Source organism: Rhineura floridana, chromosome 15 (assembly GCF_030035675.1).
Source record: "Rhineura floridana isolate rRhiFlo1 chromosome 15, rRhiFlo1.hap2, whole genome shotgun sequence".
Lineage (NCBI taxonomy): Eukaryota > Metazoa > Chordata > Lepidosauria > Squamata > Rhineuridae > Rhineura > Rhineura floridana.
The window spans coordinates 22,135,618-22,156,827 of record NC_084494.1 but is presented as its reverse complement, the minus strand read 5'-3'; the positions used below and the strand labels follow the sequence as shown (position 1 = coordinate 22,156,827).

Sequence of the window (21,210 nt, the reverse complement as noted above, 5' to 3'; positions counted from 1 at the left end):
TAGCCTGCCTAACAGGAAAGATGGCATAAAATTGCAATGATGATGACAACAGCTGAAGTACAGCTTCTGACATTGCAGTTACCACTTATATTTTATATTAAATTGGGCGGGATTCCTGTCCTTGAGCAGCACAAGCTAAGCCTGCCCAGAGGCAGGGCATGTGCGAGTCTGAGCAGTGATTGCAAGATGCTACACCTGTTAATTTCTGCCTGCCTCGCAGCAGCCGACCCCAGCCACAACCGAAACCCCAAACACCCCAGACTGGCTCCACCAGACAGGCGTGTCTGAAGGCTTCAAAGGCAGCGCGACGCTAAATAGATTGTTAGAGCCGTTCTGTCTCGGCAGTCGCCCGTTTGATAGTTTCACTTGCAAGGCCGGGGGCTGCGGGGAGGGGGCAGAGAGGAAACCTGTGACGGATAACCCATCGCTTGCTCTCTTTTCCACTCATGTGATCAGAGGCCGGAGCTATTTAAAGAGGCCGGTCGCGTCTGGGGAAGAAAGAAAGGGAAGGGAAAAAAAGAAAAGCGCCCAGCCAGCGAGACTTGTGAGTCGCGTCTTCTCCTTGCACGGACATTCTCGACGAGGCTCGCCATGGCTGAGGCTTTCGCGGGCGTCTGGAACCTGATAGACAGCAGCGGTTTCGATGATTACATGAAAGCGATCGGTAAGCGCAGAAAGTCCAGGGGGATGTGATATATTTGCTGTTATTGTCTTCGTGTTTTCTGGAAGGGCAGAGAGAGAGAGACCGACCTTGCAAGCAAGCTGACACTGCGAGCCCCCAAAGGGTTAGCGGGTTTTTCTTCCCTCCTTCCACCACCATCACTCATTCATTCACTCACTCGCCCGCCCGGGAAGCCGAAATGCTCTGGGTGCATCCTTATGGAATTAGCTTGGATGGGGAAGCTCGGGGCGCGTGGGGGCTCTTTGGTAACACTTAACCCCGACGGTCTGGGGCGTTTTTCTTTTCTGCGGCCAACTGGAGTCTCTTGGTGAAACCGTGAGCCACGCGAGAGGAGGCATTTCATTCAAACCTTGCAATTTGGCGTAACTCGAACTCAAGGGAGGGCCAGGCGGCTATTAGATTTGTTCTTCTGGGCGCATTCGGCTCCTCGCCGGGGCTGCTTGCCCCATGGGGCTTGGGGGAGGTCTTTTGCTGTCTGCTTCCCCGCTACCCTACCCCCGGGGGTGCAAAGAGCAGCTGGGAGAGTTTCCAGGACCGCCGTGTTGCAGCGCATTCCTAACCAGGTCTACCCAGAAGAAAGCCCTGTGGAATCCATGGGGGCTTTACTTCCCAGGTAAACGGGGTGAGGACCGCAGCCTTCGTCTGTCGTAGCAAAAGGCGGCCAAGAGGCTAGAGGCCCCTTAAAGGGCTGACGCGTGTAAGAGCCGGACGTAAACTTCCATGGATTTGCAGTAGAGAGGAGAACCAAGGCCGCCACGCGTGGGAAGTGCTGGAGACGCGCACGCGCGCGCTGCTGCAGCCGGCAAGTTCGCAGGCCTCCGGGCCGCGTTTCAATGGAAGGAGAAAAATGATCGGGCGCTCCAATCGCACCGTCTCCGGTGTCGTGTGTATTTGTCTTATCGCTTTGGGGGCCCTAGCTTGGTTTTTTGCTATTTAACAGAGCAGTGTCAATGGCTGCGGTTCTAGACTGCCCGTTTGCCCTGGAGGAAGCCCCTTTGGCCTCCGTAGCGCTTGCTTCGGGTTAGCCTTGCAGAAGATCGCGCTGGCAGACGCGCCCAAAGACGCTGGGCGAGGTCAGGGCGGTGAAGCGGCTCTTCCAGAGGGCGGGGAAAGCCAACCCAGGGCACCTTCGCCTGAAGCATTCTTCGCCAGCGTTGGGCTGTGCCGCCCTCGACCCTCCTCCCTCTCTCTCTGCGGGGCGATTGGTGAGGATGGCCGGAGCGGGCCAAATCGCCGCCCCTTGGACTCTTGCGGCGCCTTGGCTTAAGTACCGGGCAGGGCTCCCCGCCCAAGATTTGTTCCCTCGTCTTCTTACTGTCCTAGGTAGACGGAAATCTTATCGTTTCCTTTGTGTCCTAGAGGAACGTACGCAATATTAAGCGAGCATGAACAGCACGATCCCGTGCATGTTTACGTGAAAGGTAGCACCGTTATAATCAGCAATATTTACGCTTGGATAAATGCGCATAGAATTTCCGCATAAATGATGGAGAGTTGGCCAGGAGACTGCTTTCTTGTTATCGAGGGTACTTGACCTGGAAACTGAAGTTATTGTAGAATGCTACAGCCAGATTGCTGACAATCTGACCCTGTCAGCATATGGCACCTCTGCTCAGGGATCTGCACTGGTTGCCGATTTGTTACCAGGTCAAGTTCAAGATGTTACTGTTGGTATATAAAGTGCTTCATGGCTTGGGACGAGTTTACTTGCAGGACTGCCTTACCCCATATGTGCCCTCACAAGAACTTCAATCTGTGGAGTAGGCGCTGTTGCACTCATTTTGCACTTGTAAGAAATTGTTCTTTTAGTGTTGCAGCCAGGGCCGGCGCCAGGCATGCTGGGAGCCTTGGGCATCAGCCTGCCCTGGGCCCCAGCACCCACATGCACACAGCCAGGCATGACGGCCCTTGGGCACCAGCCTGCTCCAGGCATGTGGCTCCTGCCTGTTCCACCTACCTCTCTCCTGCGTCTTGCTGCTGCTGCTGCTGCTGCTGCCGCCGCCTGCCATCAACTAAGATGGCGGTAGGTGCATCAACCCCTTAAATAAGCCTCCACTGCCATCTTGGTTGGTTGCAGCCCTGCAGGCACAGCAGCAGCAGACAGGAGAGAAGTAGGTGGAGCGAGCGAATAGGCAGGCGGCCTGGAAGCTCCCTCCCTGAGATCCGCGGCAGGGACCCTGTTGTGGATCGCTGCAGGGGAGCGCTACTCCCCCACCCTAATGAGGGACCCTTCAGGAGCCCCTGTGGGCCACGGGGCCCTCAGTCAGGGCCCAACCTGGCCGCCCTTTGGCGCCGGCCCTGGTTGCAGCACCTACTTTTCAGAATCCCCCGCCTATTCCCATCAGGCCTTCACTGTATCCTTTTTGACACTTGTTTAAAACATTTTTGTTTAAGCAAGCCTATCCAGACACATAAATGTTTTAATATCTGTTGCTGTTTTAATTTTTTTTAATTTTAATTACTTGTTTTTAACTATTTTATCGATCATGGTAATTTTCTTTGGTAAACCTCTTAGAGGTTTTTTACAAACGAGTATATAAATGTTGTGAAACATTGTTATTATTAATTACCTGCCCTTCACCCTAAGGTCCCAACAATTTTAAATACAATGTTAAAACATTTGAAAACAATTGCAGTCACCAGAATAGGGTGGATCCTAAAAATATCCATCTTAAGTTTCAAAGGCTACTAAAGCGCTATGCAATGCCCAGCCTGCCATTTTGCACACTGCTACTGAAGTATGTTTTGAACAATCGCCTACTGAAGGACAACATCCCCCCCACACACACACACACAGTTTCTCCCTTTATCAGCAAACATGAGTGGCGAGTGCTGCTAGGACTATTGCTAAAACAGAGCTGCTTAGAACCAAGCAGGAAGTATTGGCATATGTGGAGGAAGCCCTGAGGTTGTAGAAATACAATAAAATAAACCAAAGGGGACTGCCCCACCCCCTGCAAAAAAAAAGCTCCATAAGCACTGGCCTGTGGCCCTCAGAAGGTTGCCCAGAAGAGGACACAGCCCTTGAGTTGAAAAATGTTCCTATCCCCTGGTCTTCATTGACTAGCGGCTGCTGTGCAGGATTTCAGACAGGGGACATTCTCAGCCCTACCTGGAGATGCTGCGGTTTGAACCTGGGACCTTCTGCATGCAAGGCAGATGCTCTACCAGTAAGCTGTGGTCCTTTCCCCAATCTGAACTACCCTGATCACATAGAATGGGGAAGAGATCCCAATTTTAAAAGCAAACCTGACACACGAGCCAGGAATGAAAAGTTCACCCACTCCCAAGCAATGGGATTATTTAATTAATAAATTTGTATACCGCTTCATACTTGAAAAGAAGCCTCTATGCGGTTTCCAGCGTTTGAAAAAAAAAAATCAAACCAAATTACACATTTAAAACAATACGAAACTTTTTTTAAAAAAACATCTTTTAACTTTGGTGGCACTTCTCATGGGCTTTCAATTGGCATTTGGTTGGCCATTGTGAGAACAGGATGCTGGACTGGATGGGCCATTAGCTTGATCCAGAGGATCTTCTTGTGTCTTTGGGGGAAGGGGAGGCTAGGCCAGGAATCAATTCCATCTTCAAAGTAACCCTTCAAAACTAATTTTATTTTATTATTATGCCAACGTTTCTCCAAGGAGAGCCCCAATTTGATCCTCACACCAACCCTGAGAGGTATGTTAGGCTTGGAGAAAGTGGCCCAAGACTTATGGCAGAACAGGAGTTTGAACCTGGTTCTCCTCAATCTTCATCCGATACTCAGTCCACTACAAGGCATTAGTTACTGAGCTGGGAATGGAAGGCCTGTTGGTCCTAGGGTGAAATCCTTATGGAAGGTTGAGTGCTCAGCATTCCCATGGGTGGGCAGAGGCACACGGGGGCAGTTGCTTTCCATTGCAATTGCCAATGGAGGTAAAAGTCAGTCAGATTAGTAGCGAAATGAGGAATGGTCCACCCCAAAGGAATGCAGATGGTGAGAGCCTCTCTATCTATTACACATTCTGTTTGGAGAGCTCTCATTTGCCGCCTATCATATACAAACACTCCGGCCTCTTAGGAGCCCTCTCCAATCAGTGGCTACTTGCCAGGAAAAAAAAAACACTTCTCTGACTCTTTCTATGGAGGCCTGATTATTTTCCCATCTTCGTAAGTCCGGAAGGACTCTCCCTTACTTCACCTTCTGAAATGGACTGCCTTTAAGTTGATCCTGACTTATGGCTACCCTATGAATAGGGATTTCATGGTAAGCAGTATTCAGAAGGGGTTTACCACTGCCTCCCTCCGAGACTAGTCCTCCCCAGCTGGCTAGGGCCTGCTCAGCTTGCCACAGCTGCACAAGCCAGCCCCTGCCTTGTCCGCAACTGCCAGCTGGGGGGCAACTGGTCTCCTTGGGACTATGCAGCTTACCCATGGCTGCACAGGTGGCAGGGCACATAACCCCTGAGCCACTTGCTGTGGTGGTGAACTTTAGCTGGCCCTTGACACCCAGGAGACACAAGCAGGGATTTGAACTCACAGACTGTGAATTCTCAGCCAGGCTCTCCTCCCCACTGTGCTGCACCAGCTGTTTACTCCACCTTCTGTGCAACTCTAAATCTGATGAACAAGACGTGGCTCTTTTTTGAGGGAGGGGTTATTGTGTTCTGGTGTGGGTGCCTGTTTAACCAAGCAGTTTTGCAAGCGGCTCCGTAGAGCAGGTGTGGGGAAGCTGCAGCCCTTCAGATGTCTCTGAACTGTATCTGCCATCAGCCAAGGCCATCAAAGCCAATGGAGGAGGGATTTGTTTGTTTCTTTGTTTATTAAACTTATATCTTTCCCTTCCTCCCGGAAGGAGTCCAGGGCAACAAACAATAATGCTAAAAAGCACTTTAAAGGTGTGTGCTTTAAATGTATAGGGTGGATGGGACTACATTTTGGTTCTGCTTGTTGGGTTTTCTGTGGAAACGCTAAATCTGGATTAAATGGGATGATATTGTGTTGGATACTGTGCGAAACATGCATAAGTGGGACCGAGTCTACAACAAGCTGCTGTGCAGAAGTGCCCTAAGACTGGCTAGTCCAGAGTCTCAAATGACTTAACAGTCCCCACTGCCTTCCGTGCCTCTGAAATGACACATTGCCTAGCATATTTGCACAACCCCTTGAAACATGCCCCCCCCTTCTTCAGGGGCAAACTAGCACAACTAGCTTTTACAGGAATGTTGCATTCAGTGTTTGCTTTCAGAAACGTTTCTCTCGCCATTAGGGCTCTCTGATGGTGTCTGAAAAAGCAGCTTCAGCATTTAGAATAATTGTTCTTCTCTCCTTGGTTTTTAAGGGCAGCCAGAAGCCTTGTGTGGGCTCTGTCCCCACTTTTGGTCCCAGGAGTTCTCAGAACCCCAGGTAGTCTCTTGTGCTCAGAGTGCCCCCTGGTGGGGAATTTACTCAAAGGGTTCTATTGCCCCTTTCACCGCAGGACTCCCTTATATCTATTTTGCCCTGTTAATGATCTCTCTGCTTTTTCACCCTTCTCTCTTTCTGGGTTACCACTAGGAATGACAACCCTAGACAGTTCTGCCCTCTTGCTCTTCCCCTCTCTGCATTGTCCTCACGGAGGCAGCCCAAATTCCTTTTGCAGCTCACCTCTTTCCCCTCCTCCTTCTTTTTTGCAAATCTCTCTCCTTAACCCCCCTGGCTTCTGTGTCAGTAACTCTCCTCTGGCTCCACCCCCTCTTTTCTTCCCTTTCCTTCTGGGACTGTCCCCCAGTGTTCTCAGTTGCTGACCTTTTATCTCCTGAAGGGCACTCTCAGTGTCCTGCTCTACCAACCCTTACAGCTCCCACTCAGCTGTGGGTCAGTTCAGCTGTTGAATTAAAATGGGGAGTGACAGCGTCTGTTGGAGTCCTTTTGCACATTGCTATAGTAACTCTTGCGTCACACTAGGAGTGCTTCCAGATTGGCATTTATTGCGGAATCAGTGCTGATCGTAGACTCCAGGATTTTGTTTTTTGTTTTGTTTTGCAGCATCCATGTGGCATTGTCTTCAAAATTCCAGCCCATACATTTTGGGATTTTTAACCTGGATTTCCCCTGACCACAGAAAAATCAATTAGTGTTCAAGCTGTTACACATTTGCAGTCACTGCAGGTGTGGAAGATCATGAATGTGTGTGTTTGTTTTTGTAGGCAGTTTGCCACATGTATTGGGATGTTTCAGTCTCTGTCACCACACCCCGTGTCAGTTTGCTCCACATCTGTGCACAAGCTAGCAGTGCTGTTTCCAGTCCCACACCCCGCCGATAACAAGCAAAGCGCACCCTATTTGCACCCTATTTGCGCTGAAGGCACACCCAGTTGTGGAGGAATTAGTCTCATTTGGCCTCCTCTTCCCATGCTCCGTTTTTTCTCTTCTGATTGTCTCGACCTTCTGTGGCCACTGAGCATGCTTAGTCCTCAGTGGGCTGCTTTTGAACTTTGCCCATGCGAAGTTTTTGTTTCAAATACTTTTGCAAGCATAAGGGGTTCCCCAAGCATACTGATAAACTCCCTGTTGTTTGTCCCATTGTGGCTACAATGTTGTTGACCTGCGCCACCTATGAGTTTGCTATTTGAAGGAGTGATTGTAATAACTGGAAAGATCAATGAGATTAGCTGATCTATTTTGTTGCATATGTTAACCACATGTGTCCATTATATAAGCATAGAGCTAAATAGTGGGGGGGGGAGAGACACTCTCACAGTGGCCACACCCAGGGGTGTAGTCATCCAGGGTCTCAGACCCCTTCGTTTCTTGGGAGCAGTGTCCCAGCAGGGTCCCTATGCCTCTAGGGTCCTGCAAGCTAATCAGCATGAAAGTATGTTAGCCACTGAGAAGCGTCTTCTAACATGCTTCTTTGTTCTTTCCTGCTGATTGGAGCCAATCAGTGAAAAGAGGTGTCAGCCACAGAGAAGACTCTTCTCAGTAGCTAACACACTCCCCTTTCGTGCTGATTGGCTCCTAGGGATGTCTATTGTTGTGAGAGAAGGCATGTATGGGAAGGACTAAGGAGTGTGGTGATGACAACAGACAGCAAGCAAGCGAGTGAGTGAGGGGGCGTGGCTGTGAGTGGGCACGGCATGACTATCATGAAGAGACCCTGCACTTCTGAATTTGCCACTACACTACTGGCCACACCCAACCCATGGAGGTCCCTTCCTAGAGAGGCCTTCTTAGTCCTTTCTCTGATGTCCTTCCACCACTGGGAAAAATGATCCTAATAGGTCTCTAACCTGTCAAGTTGACTTGCCTTTTTTTATTCACGGCTCAGCTGATATGATGTGGCCTCTGTTGGTGCCTTTGATTGGTTTTTACCTGGACTTTGTTGCTGTTTTTAAAGTTTTGTTTGTGGTATTTTTGCTGTTGTTGTTACTACTGCGGGCCTTGGGTGCTATATGTAGAAAGGCAAGCTATCAACTGAAATATAAATACATTAAGGGTTTTTATTGCAGCAGTTAATAGGGCTAGCACAGTCACAAAGCTGAATGAGACAATTGCCTCAGGCAGTGGGTGTGGAGGAATGGTGAATTGGTGGACTCCCGGACTCCCCACTAGCTTCATTGTTGACCACCAGTCCTACTGTTGCTACCAGCAGGGCTGACAAGGGGAGGGGGGGAAGCCGGTACAAATTACCGGGGCCTGGTGTTCCGGAAGGGGACCCAGGGCCCAACTATGTTGCATATGTTTTTGTCCTTCTTGGTAGTATCATGATTTGTCAGTTGTTTTTGACATCCACTCTAAAATCTGTGAATTTCCAATAAATAATGATATAAAAGATTAAAGTGTAAAGATTTTTAGCCAGTCCACTCTTGCTGGGGGTCCCCCCAAAAAATTTCACCAGGGTCTGAATCTGCTTTTAGCAGCCCTGGCTACCAGCACCATTGGCTGCCCACCCCACCCTGTGAGATTAGGGTCTCTGCCAGTTCCTCCACCTCCCTGCTCCTTTTTGAGGAAGGGCCAAGGGTTCCTTCATCAAAGTGAGGCATTCTGGGCACAGAGGCCAAGAAAATGCCAATGCCACCAGAGAGAGAGAGACTTGGGGGGGGGATCAAGTTAATCTCCCTTGAACAAGCCCTGGGAGTTGAAAGTTATTTTTTGTCTCTTTATCAACTCCAACCCTACTTAAAGATTCTGTTGGTTGTCACTCCCGACATAATCAATCATCTGAGAGGGATTAACACTTTCTCTGATTAGAATGTTTGCCCTCAAAGCAACAGCTGGTACAATGAAAGCACTTGGGTTCCTCTCTAGCGTTATTTACACCTTCAGGGCAATTTAAGTTGAAGAAATGGTAAAGGGGGGGAATAGTTAAAATCTCCCTCTTGCCAGCCCCATAGATCCAGCCCAAATTGGGTCCTCTCCTGTGGCCCTTTTTAAGCAAAGCAAAAAGCCCTCAGGAGATCCCATCACAGTTCTCCTACATCTGGTCCAGCTTAGTTCTCTGTGGAGATAGGGACCTCGCACGGCAGGTCCAATAATATGGTGGCCCTTTCCTCTGTGTGTCACAGGAAAGACATCACTCTCCTTTTACACTGGTGAAAACCTTCGGAATGTGTTTGACGTATGTGTTCACCATGTAATGGAGTTGGGGTCAAATAGAGGACAGTTAGAAGAAAACTAATGTGTTTTTATTTTATTTTAACCAGTCTGTTTTCCATACCACAATCATCATAACATCACCAGTGTGCATGATGCTGTACGGAGGAGAGACCACTGCCCCGAGGAGTTTGCAATCTAAAATCTGAGATGGGAAAAGAAATAGAGGGAGTGGAAGCACATGCACTTGTTTCCATTGTGATTAGTTATAGTAGGATGTGGGGGCTAGGGAGCATAAAGGCTATCCCTCCCAAACACTTGGGCAAGCAAAGTCATTGAGGAGGAGGAAGAAAAACAGGCAAATATTGAGGGAAGTGGGTAGCGATGGTGGAGGAATCCAGGGCTGCTCTGCAATCTGGTGTTGCTTCAGTTCAGAAAAAATTAGGCTGCATACATGCTAAAAATTTAAAGCACATTTTCCTCCTCAAAGAATATTGGGAATTGTAGTTTAAGGGTGCTGGGAATTCTAACTCAGAGGGGTAAACTACAATTCCCAGGATTCTTTGGGGAAGGGGTGAGAATGTGCTTATAATGTGTATGCAACCCTAATATGACTATTCACAGATCACAAAAGCTTCCAGAGACACTGGAAGGAAGATCTTGGCTGCAGCCCAGCTGGAGTAAGCAGATCCTGACATCCCCACAGTTAATTTGTAGCAGTTAATTATTTGCCTTTGGCTGATTGACTTCCAAGTTTCCAAGGCTGCTTATCTTGTTTAAAAAAATATTTATGCAATCTCATATTTTCCTGCAGGTGTGGGCTTCGCCACAAGACAGATTGCAAACCTGACCAAACCCACCACCATCATTGAGGTTGACGGTGACAAGATCACCCTCAAGACCCAAAGCACTTTCAAGAACACAGAGATTTGCTTCAAACTAGGAGAAGAATTTGACGAGACAACTGCAGATGACAGACACGTCAAGGTAGAGTTCTGGCTGCCAAGACTTTGACCACAACCTTTGCTGGTCCCATCAGGAGCTAGAAAAGGGCTAGACAAAAGCACCCAAGCTGTTTTATACCAGATCAGACTGATTTGCCCATCTACCCTACTACTGTCAACTTTGACTGGCAGTGTTGTCGCTTACTCCTTGATCCTTCGAACCGGAGGTGCCAGGATTGAACCAAATTAATGGAGAAGAAGTCTATGTTCTACCGCCACTGTCGGAGGCAGTAATACCAGTTGCTGGGAATTGCAAGTGGGGAGAGTGCTGTTGCGCTCAGGTCCTGCTTGCGGGCGTCCCACAAGCATCTGGTTGGCCACTTGGAGAACAGAACGCTGGACTAGATGGGCCACTGGCCTGATCCAGGAGGACTCTTCTTTTGCTCTTTTGAGGAAAAATGCTGAGGAGAGACAGAAACATAGACTGCGTAACACTGAAAGCACATTCCCTTCCCCCTAAGAATCCTGGGAAATGCAGTCTGTCCCTCATGGAACTACAATTCCCAGCGCTCTTAACAAGCTACAATTCCCAGGATTCTTGGGGCGGGGGCAGGAGGAATGCACTTTAAATGTATGGTGTCTACGCAGCCATAACGTGAAGAGGTCAGCACGGGAGAAGGAGCAAGGAGGATCAGGGAGTAGGTGATGGCTTGCTGAATTCTTACTAACCAGGGTGGCCTATTTCAGTATGAAGACTCAGTTGAGAGACTTCCTTTCTGGTCCACATGGAAAGACCGCTGTAAAGGGCATTGTTAGGGGGTAGCTTAGGAGTGGCTGAGCCCTTGTGCTTGGTCTCAGATCTCCTGTCCCTTCTCTCCCCCCCCCCCATTTAACTTTCCTTGCTGAGCAGCTGGGCTTGCTACAGAGTGCAAGGAGGGTGAGGTTCTGGCCTCCCAACCATTGCAATTTGCCCAGAAGTCTTCTCTACATTTAGTCAGATTTGTGTCATGGGCATGTGGCCAGAGCCCTTTAAATACCAAAGCTTGTATCCAATTAAGTTCAACTCAGAGTAGACACATTGCAATTAATGCCCTGTAGCCAATGTAGTGTTAAGTAACTGCCCCGTCAGCACAAGGATTTACACTTGCACAACTGAACTTCCCTCCTCTCTCCCCCCCCACACCCAAATCTGTTTTGAGGGTTTCCCCTAATCCACAGCAGCAGATTTATGGAGGGCACGGGGGGGGGATTCCTTTTGTGCAAGCGCAAATCCTTATGCTAATGGAATGGTTACTTAGGCACTATATTGAATACAAGCCAGTGAATCCAAATTATATTATTATTATTACATTTATACCACACTTTTTCTCCACGGAGCTCAAGGTGGCATACCAACCTGGTTTTCCCCCTCCTGATTTTATCCTCACAGGTTAGGCTGAGAGACAGTGACTGGTCCAAGGTCACCCAATGAGCTTCAGGTTCATTAATTTCAGTGGGTCTACTCTAAGTTCGACGAGGATTAGATACAACCTATAGTATCACCCCTGCCACTGCATCTGAATGGACTAGATCTTACTTGTGGTCTCTTTTTGCTTAAGCAGGATGCGCTTCAAAATATTCTGGCCTCACACAGTGGGACTAAATACGATTTTAATTTGGAACAATTGGTACCTGCAACAAAATATTGGAAGCTGAAAGTGCATGCATGCTTACTCAGTTGTAGACCCTCACTGAACTTAGCGGGGCTTATTTCTGAGTAAACTTGCATAGGCAAGTGGGATTAGAACCATAACTTGGAGTACTCGATTCCCATTAGTCAAAGCGACCTTCTGTTACACCATTATCAGATCTTGAACAAACCAATTCTGCTGCTGTGCTTTTAATGTTTATGGTCTGTAAAAAAAAGTTGTGCTGCCGGTTTCTCTCCCCACCCCCATCTAGCAGCTGGCAATTCTGAAGCCCTGTGATAGTTTATTTCTTTTACTAGGTTAGAGCGCTATAGAACAATTCCTCTCTTAACAGTGCTCCTAGAATTTGACTCACGGCAGGATTTCTGTTATTGACAAAAGCAACTTGTGATGATCCCATAAAACATTTTTAAAACTAGGACTGCAAGCTTTAACTGATTTTAGTTGGAGGGCTGAGATTGAAGGGCACGCTAGTCTATTTTTGAATCTGCTTTGGCTCTGGTATGTTTCTGTGACAGGGAGTGAACAAGGAAAGAATGTTTAAATGTCTTTCATTTGGAATAACTCTTTTTGCTTTAATAGTAAATTCTTTCCCTTATTCTCAAAAAGGTGCCTGTATTAAGGATTTGCTAATGTGCAATCTTATTTACCCTTGATAAAAGCCCAATGACTAATAATCTAAAAATACTGTTTGAAGTGGTGGATAGCCCCTTGTCAAACAAAACATAATGAGGGATAATGGAAATATATCTCGTTTGCTTTCCATAGGAAGCGAGTATGTGTGAATTACTGGCAAGCTGCATGTTTGACCTTGGAAGCAAATTATTTTGGCTGGCAGCCAGCCAGAGGACAAGCATCTAGAGCAACATGAACAGCCTGCAAGAGGTTCAGCTTCAGAGCTTTACTGGAGTAGCAGAACACTCTGGACACATGGCCTGAGGCTGCAGGTTAACTGTAATAGGCTAGGCTTACAACTGCTGGCATCCTCACCAGCTTCCAGATGGGGTGCAACTAAGGTTAGGGGGAGTAGGGAATTTGATTTAGTTCACACTTGAAGGTGAACTTGCCTGATTCTCACTTTGCAAAACAAGGTGCAAATCAAAACACAGCCATCCTTTGAAATTCGCACTTCTCTGAATTTTGCAATTCAGTTCTTTAGCCCAAGTAATGTGTTCAAAATGCATATACTAGGGTAAAGTGTGCATATAAATGCAAATGTTAGAGGAAATTATTATAGGGGAAATTGCTTTGCAAACGTGTATATTGAGCAAAATTTCATACCAAAGTGGTATATTGGGAGAAAATCACACTAAAATTCTGATGAACTTTCATTAGGACTTTAAAAGAAAAATCACTAACTCTTGTGGAAATGTGAAAAACTAAACTTAAGACTGAAAAAAATCAAACTGAAACAAACCAAAATGGACATATTTGTAAATCCCTGGGTACAACATACTCCAAATAGGGAAAGTCCATAGCTCAGTAGCAGAGCATCTGCTTCACATGTAGAAGCTCCCAAGTTCAGTTCCCAGCATCTCCAGGTAGGGCTGGGAGAGACTCCGTCTGAAACCCTGAAGACGCGCTGCTAGTCAGTGTAGGCAATACAGAGCTGATGGCCCATTGGTCGGACTCGGTACAAGGCAGCTTCCTATGTTCCTAATTGCCAGTCCACAGGTGTTTTTTTTAAAGGGGTCAGGGAGAGAGAACAGTGGCCTGGATGGGGAAAACAATTGCAAATTGCTAGGAAAGAATATAACAAGAGACCTGCTGAATCAAGCCAAAGGCCTATCTTCGTCCAGCACTCTGTTCTCACAGTGGCCAGTCAGATGCCCACGGGAAGCCTTCAAGCAGAGCCTGAGCACATCAGTGCTCTCCACACTGGTGATTTGCAGCAGCTGAGAATAGTAATAGTGACAAAATAACTCCTTCCTCAATCATACTGCTGAAATGAAGGAAGTGGGGGGGGAGCTATAGCATTGGCTCATTATCTCCTTCTCGACATGGCCCTCTAATTGAGGGGTGGGCAGACTTCAGGCTTGCAGATCTACTTCATTGTTGTTTTTTATTAGAACTCGAGATGCACTATCTCAGGTGTGGGGGACCTTTGGCCCTCCACAGGTTGCTGAACTACAACTCCCATCATCCCGGGCCACTGACCATGCTTGCTGGGGCTGCTGGAAGTTGTAGTTTAGTAACCTCTGGAGGGCCAAAGGTTCCCTACTCCTGCACTAACCAGACCTTGGTGCAAAAGATACACCCTGAGAATAAAAGGATTCTCCATCCCGTCAACCCTATCAGTCCCAATGGGCTCCAGCCACCCCTGCTACGGACTCTTCTGGATTTGTAAGCCTGGTGTGTAACTCCTTTCTTTTATAAACCACCAGTCTGCAGCTCTCTAATGAACTTGCTTTGATTTCTTTTCTACAGTCTCTTGTGACACTAGATGGAGGAAAACTCATTCATGTGCAGAAATGGGATGGAAAGGAGACCTCGCTAGTCCGAGAACTGAAGGATGGAAAATTGATTTTGGTAAGACAGTCAAAGTGCACTTCTGTTTCCTGCAATCTGTGACCTATATGAGCCAAGTTAAAAATTTGAGGAGAAAACTGCAAGATCACTCTTGGAAACTATTTAACCTGGCCACCTCAGAAAATGAGCAAGCTGTTCTTTCGGCCTCCCCTGCAGTTAGGGCCGTAACGCTTGGTTGGCTATATTGACTCAAAAGACATTGTGATCAACTTAAACGAGGTGCTTCCAGTTAATTGGGGAGCAGAGTTTAACCGTTAATTTTTTTAAAAAAGAAAAGCAAATATAACCCTAGTCGATGAGGGTGCCATCTTGGCAGAGGCATACCTTCCCAAGTGATGGGTGAGGGATTGCCTCTTCTAGGCTGATGCCTGTTGAGGCAGACATAATCTCAATATTTTATTTATTACCATTGATGAATCGCTTGCCATAAAGTGTCTTGAAGTAATTCCGCAATCAACAACATCAGTAACAGAAACAGTGACACAATTTCATATGTGAAAACAATTTCAAATCCAATGACAGAGATAGACTGGGACACACACAAAAAAGTAATGCTTCTTTTCCCCTCCGCTCCTTTTTAATAGTGTATTTTTCTCATGGATAAGGGAGCAATCCAAATCCAAGATCAGCCAGCATGAGCGAGTTAGGATCTGGGGAATCTCTGGCTCAGCCAGCTGAACCCCAGTTTACAGGGTGCTAAATCCATTCAGCTCAGTCACATAACATGGCAACCCAGCAATAGCCTTGCTCCTGAATGTGGTTTGGATTGGCATATTTTACCCTGGATTAACTTAAACTGGCATAAAGTATGCTGGCTTCCCATATTTTGAACTGCTCCCATCATTGATGTAGATGTAATGGACTTATCTTCTCTGCTTGTCTTTCAGACTCTGACGATGGGGAATGTGGTCTGCACCCGCACCTACCAAAAAGCAGAATAATGGTCTCTATCTGTTTTCTTGCCAAGTTGTCCAATGCCAACCTAATTGCCAAACTGCCTATATGGTTCCTTGCTCCCCAATTTTTTTTGTATAATTGTTGTACCTTTTTGAATCCATTCAGTATCCAATTTGAACTCTCTTGACAACTGCCTCTCACCCTGACCTTTGGATTGTTTTTTGTTTTGTTGCTTTTTTTAATACCGAAGAGGAGGGTTGGGGAAATAATAAAAAAGTTTATTCTGTGCAAGTAATAAACTGAAGTAGCTGTGTCACACAACGCCATACATGTCTGGCTGTGTTTCTGTCTGCTTGTAGTTGGTGCTGTAAGTGGGATTATTAACAATGTTTATTTTAGGGTTGGGGAATCAAGGCATTGTCACAATTGAGCACTCGGGGAGGGGTGGAGCAGGGCTGGTAAGGAATGTGGACTAGGGAGAGGCCTAAGGGCCACATAGGGACACAGAGGGACACATTTTGGCCTGAAGTTCCCCACCCCTGGCTTATTTAAAAATGTATACCCCTTTCTTTCCATTGAAACTGATGTTTAAGGTTGTTAAAAATGCTGGGTCTCTGATCTGCTTCTCTGGGATAATTAGATTAATTGGTATGGTAACAGGTACTCACTATTACTGTAGCCTCACTCTTGCCTGCGGGTCTGATGGTACTTAAGGTGTACTTAAGATGTTACATACTGACAAAATGATGACATTCTATTGTTTTATAATACCAAGCTGATTTGTTAGATCAGTGTTGTAGTAGAGCCATGGAGGCCTAAGGTATGTCACACTCTGCAGGTTTTAAAATCAAGACAATTTATCCTTCTCTGTGCAGTTGGGTATGGAAGGTCTCTGGAGTGTTGTTCACACTAGTAGTTATCCAAGGTTTAGACAAATCAAAGATAACTAGACCTATAATCATTTAAGAATAGGAGGAAGATTTTTTTCCTGGGCATTTCCTGGTTTTTTTTTCTTGAATGAATACCTCTTACCATGAAAACCCTATGAATATATCCCAAAAAGATTCATAGGGTTGCCATTTTGCAGCACCGAAGTCTACATATGAATGTTTCTTGGTGTAGGGACAGCTGAGCATGTCTCAAGAACTCTCAAATGGCTTTTTCCAGTTACAATAGCTGGGAGTACAACGTAAGCAAAGACTCAGATATCAGAAGGAAAAAACCTTAAATTTCTAATGATCAAGCACTGGAGAAACCATTTTTGGCAAGTAGCAACGAGGATTGCTGTAGGTTAAAATATGTCACCACTACAGAAGAGCCTCTAATTTACTGTGCCTAGAATAACGCAGGCATTACGAAACATGTACTCAAAGGCCCAATCTGCACTATATATTTAAAGCAGCATTATAACCACTTGAAACAGTCATGGATTCCCACAAAGAATAAAGGGAACTAGTTTGTGAAGGGCACTGAGAGTTGTGAGGAGGCCCCATTCCCCTCACAGAGCTATAATTTCTAGAGTTCCCTAGGAAGAGGGATTGATTGCTAAACCACTCTGAAAATTGTAGCTCTGTGAGGTGAAGGGGGGGTGTCTCCTAACAACTCTCAGCACCTTTATCAGACTATAGTTCCCAGGATTCTTTGGAGGAAGCCATCACTGTTTCAAGTGGTATGATACTACATTTAATGCATAGTACAGATGGGGCCAAACTCATTAATGTGGAATATACCTATTACTTTCAAACACACCAGCTGTGGTCTTGCATTGGAGAAATTACGCTACAGTTCATGTGATCTGTGCCTTTGCACACATATTACAACCTGAGAATGCCAGTAAAGAATCAGAACTCTGCTGTGTCAACACTGAAGATGCTTACAAAACAAAATGTCTTTTTGCATATCTAAAGAATTTAACACTGACTATCAGGTGTGCTTTTGGCTGTGACTAAACCAAGCACCCCACTCAGACAATGAAGTATCTTGTTTCCAGCCTGCATGGAAGATGTATACAGTGCTTCTACAAACGCCAGCTCTCCTCTTGGTCACAGAAAACAAAGCTCATTCTTTGGGGGCCAGGCCCAGCTTAAATAAGGTTGAATGTATGCTACAATTCTAGCACAAGCACAGGAAAAAAAATTGCTGAATGTTCCATTTATAGATCAGTCCTATATATACTCAGTAGCAAGTCCCAAGGAGTTCAGTGGGAATTACTGCCACGAAGTGTGTATAGGACTGCATACTTACACTGCAATCTAGTACATACCTACTCAGAAGTAAGCTCCATTGCATTGAATGGGACTTACTCTCAGGTAAGTGTGTATTGGATTGCAGCCTCAGTCACTCAATTCAGCTTCCTGAAAATTCCCATTTTCAGTGGTTTAAAAATAAATGAGAAGAAGGATTTTCTGTGAATGTCCATTCTGTCATCGTGACAAAGGCAGTCAGGAATGAGTTAACTCATGTGCTCCTTTGTCAAAGGAAGGGCTTAATCATCGTCTGATATATCAGTCCTTCCCCCCAAATTGAGACATCACTTTAGTTTCTTGGAAACTGAAAAACTCTTAAGAAACTCTTTAATGCACTTAAGAGCAGCCTCATACTCAAGAGACTAGAGTGCAAAGCACACAAATCAGATATTTGCATAAGGCTCTGTCTAAATAATTAACTATTAACTGGGATTGATCAGTGGAAACACATCTAGCCAATACTTTAAAAAGTACAGCAGCTACATCTTTAAGCTCAGTTCAAAGTGCTGGTGCTTACCTGTAAAGCCCTACCCAGTTTGGACACCTGAAGGCACAGCTGTCCATTTTTCACCCTGTCCATGCACTGAGGTCATTTTTTGAACACTGTCCTTTGTGTACCTCCACCAGACAGCCCCTTCCTTCACCCCTCCTTTCCCCTCCCCATCTTTCCAATCCCCTCCTTCCCCCTCTCCCTCCCCCATGGTCAGTTTTACCTATTCTAAGCATGACTGCACAGGAGTAAATCCCATTAAACTCAATAAGCATGCAAATGATCAAACCTGCCCTCCCCTCCTCCTCCTCCCCATCATCTCCCTTTTGCCCCTTCCATCCCCCTTTCTTCACCCCTCCCCCCTCCCCTTCCAATCCCCTCCTTCAGAGACTGAACTTGTCAAGGGTTATTAATAACTTGGCAGAGTCATTAACCAAAATGGAGACAATAGTCAAGGAATCAGAAGGCGGCTAGGACTGCGGAGGGCAGCTATGAGAGAATTAGAAAAGGTCCTCAAATGCAAAAATGTATCACCGAACAGTAAAGTCAGGATCATTCAGACCATGGTATTCCCGATCTCTATGTTTGGATGTGAAAGGTGGACAGTGAAAAAAGTGGACAAGAGAAAAATCAACTCATTTCACATGTGTGTTGGAGGAGAGCTTTGCACATACCATGGACTGCAAAAAAGACAAATAAGTGGGTGTTAGGACAAATTTAACTATATCACTAGAAGCTAAAATGATGAAACTGAGGCTATCATACTTTGGACACATAATAAGAAGACCTGATTCACTAGAAAACATGATAATGCTGGGAAAAACAGAAGGGAGCAGAAAAAAGAGGAAGGCCAAACAAGACATGGATTGACTCCATCAAGGAAGCCACAGACCTGAACTTACAAGATCTGAACAGGGTGGTTTATAACAGATGCTATTGGAGGTCACTGATTCATAGGGTCGCCATAAGTTGAAATCGACTTGAAGGCATATAACAACAAGCCATGATTGCACAGGAGTAAATTCCACTGAACTCAATAAGCATGCAATGATCACCCCTACCTTTCCGCTCCTTCGCCTCTCCTCTCCCCTCTCCTCAGCACAGCACATCTTGTTTCTGTTCTTTGGGCTGATTGAAGGTGTTGCCACCACTCACCATATGCTCAGAGGCACGTTACCAAATTCTTCCAAGCTACACAGGAAGTGGATTGGACTGTGAAAGACCAACCCAAATTGTGTTTGACAAATTTATAGGGCGGTACAGTATCTCAAGAGAGGTGGTCAGGTCTATTGCTCCCCTGATGCCTTCACTACAGCTGCCCAATTTTCCTGCTTTTTAAAGTCTGATAGAAATACCAGTTGGCTATAGGTACGTTCTTAAACCACAAGATTTTTTGCCTATTAGTGAATTCTTTTTTTTATTGTTGCTGGGATGGTTAGTAGTTATGATGTTGGATCTGAATTTTTGTTATGTGAACTGGCTCAGAAACATGGATGAAGAGCATATACACAAATACTAGCGGCTCCACTGCAGCTCACTTTGCTTGCCAACCCAGCCTACTGTCACCAGTGCACCTCCCCACAAGTTGTCAGCACATCCCCTCCCTCCCCGTGGGTCGCACACCTCCCTGCACACAGGTTGCCTGCGCTCCCCCTCCCTCCCTGGGTCACCAGCCCTCTCTCCCTCCTTTTAAATATATAAATAGCAAGCATCCTATAAGACATGCTAAAGAATAAATCCTGGAGGCAATCATGAACACACTGGAATTGCTCAGTAACAAACTACTGGGTGAGGACTGCATTTCCTTCACTAAAACCACATGGAAATGCAGTGACGTGATTTCCACATCACGTTAAAGCAGCAATCTCCAATCCAGTCCTGTAGCTGCTTTGGACTACTGGTAATGTTGGCTACAGCTGATGCAAGTTGTGATCCAAACCATCTGAAGGACCCCGAAGTGGTGAGAGGTGCATCAAACCATAGTTAAAATAAACTATGGTTTACAATGAGTGAGGAATGCTAGAGCACACTAAAATTGTGCGTGCTTCACTCCTCTCCCTCTGGGAAAGAAGCCAAAGTATGGCTTGTCAGTGACATCCATACTTGGACGTGCGGTTTGAGAGAAATCATGAGTCTGCATTTGGACAACATGACAAGCCAAACTCTAACTTCTTTCCCAGAGGCAAAAGGGCAAAGCTCCCATGATGTCAGTATCAAGGACCAGAAGGCTGCTTGTCCACATTTACCCATAGCTTGTTTTAATTATAGATTAATGTGATGTGCAAACCAGGCCACTATGTCCAGTTTTAATTTCTTGTCCAGTTAGGGAAGGCACTCAGGCACATGATGTCCAAAAGCAGTGAATCATCCCTGGAATGATCACAAGACCTCTGTCCCTATTTGCCTGACATCATGTGCTTGCAGCACTAGCTGGAGCAGTCTCCTAGCAGAGGATGATTTTGGCAGAGGCTTCCTAGTTAGTTTGTAGTGATTCCTAAACACACCCAGCTGGAGAAAGCATTTCCCTTGTCCATGGTTTTGAAGGAAGCACCTGTATGAAAGCAGCAGCGCTCTTGCTTTGAAAATATATGTATTTTCAAAGAACTACCCCATCCTGTTACTGAATTATTTTCTTGGTCTTTTTAAGACTACCATAATGGACGGAGTCCAGTTATGTCTATGTACTGCAATGCACAGTACGCAGCCCTGCTTTGAAAACCATATGCTGCCAATCTTAAGCTGTTTGCTCCTTAACTCTATGTTAAGTTTTCCAGTCTTTGCTTCAAGCACTAAAATGGACCTCCTTTTGGGACATTCATTACACGTTTATGCTGTGTTTGTATACAGTTTCAGATGCCATAGGTAGAAAACTAGGTTAAAGTAGTTTATCTTAGAAAACATTCAGTGAGTTTCTGCATCTATTGTATTGCTGAGAACCAACAGTGTTAGGCTGAAGCCATTGTCTGATGATACAGGAGACAGCAACCCAGCTGAAACTAAGCTGTGATAGGTCATTTCCTCAAGGGGAGACCACACTACTTTCCACGATGGCAGAAGCAGAGAATATAACTGTAATAAGCAAACTAATCATACAGAGATGGCCATTTAACAGAGAAGGGAAGCCTGTTAAAAAAGACTATTTTGTATCAAACAGAAAGATAAAACAGGTGGAAAG

General features: G+C 45.9%; 1 protein-coding gene across 2 annotated transcripts; it reads left to right on the top strand.

The window, feature by feature from the left end:
• The first annotated feature begins 465 nt into the window (after positions 1-465).
• FABP3 (fatty acid binding protein 3) lies at positions 466-15,625 on the top strand. 2 transcript variants are annotated; one of them, XM_061596818.1, is made up of 4 exons: positions 466-664; positions 10,056-10,228; positions 14,301-14,402; positions 15,290-15,625. In XM_061596818.1, exons 1-4 carry the CDS (start codon positions 592-594, stop codon positions 15,341-15,343), a joined length of 402 nt encoding a protein of 133 aa, XP_061452802.1. In that variant the 5' UTR covers positions 466-591; the 3' UTR covers positions 15,344-15,625. The 2 variants fall into 2 exon arrangements, with proteins under 2 accessions (XP_061452802.1, XP_061452800.1); XM_061596816.1 differs by lacking the exon at positions 466-664 and adding an exon at positions 1,115-1,295.
• Positions 15,626-21,210: the final 5,585 nt, after the last annotated feature.

Coding starts and splice junctions, on each gene's coding strand:
- FABP3 (XM_061596816.1), top strand. CDS start 1,130: ATGGGGCTTGGGGGAGGTCTTTTGCTGTCTGCTTCCCCGCTACCCTAC. Junction 1,296..10,055: donor ATGGGGGCTTTACTTCCCAG/GTAAACGGGGTG, acceptor ATTTTCCTGCAG/GTGTGGGCTTCGCCACAAGA. Junction 10,229..14,300: donor CAGATGACAGACACGTCAAG/GTAGAGTTCTGG, acceptor TCTTTTCTACAG/TCTCTTGTGACACTAGATGG.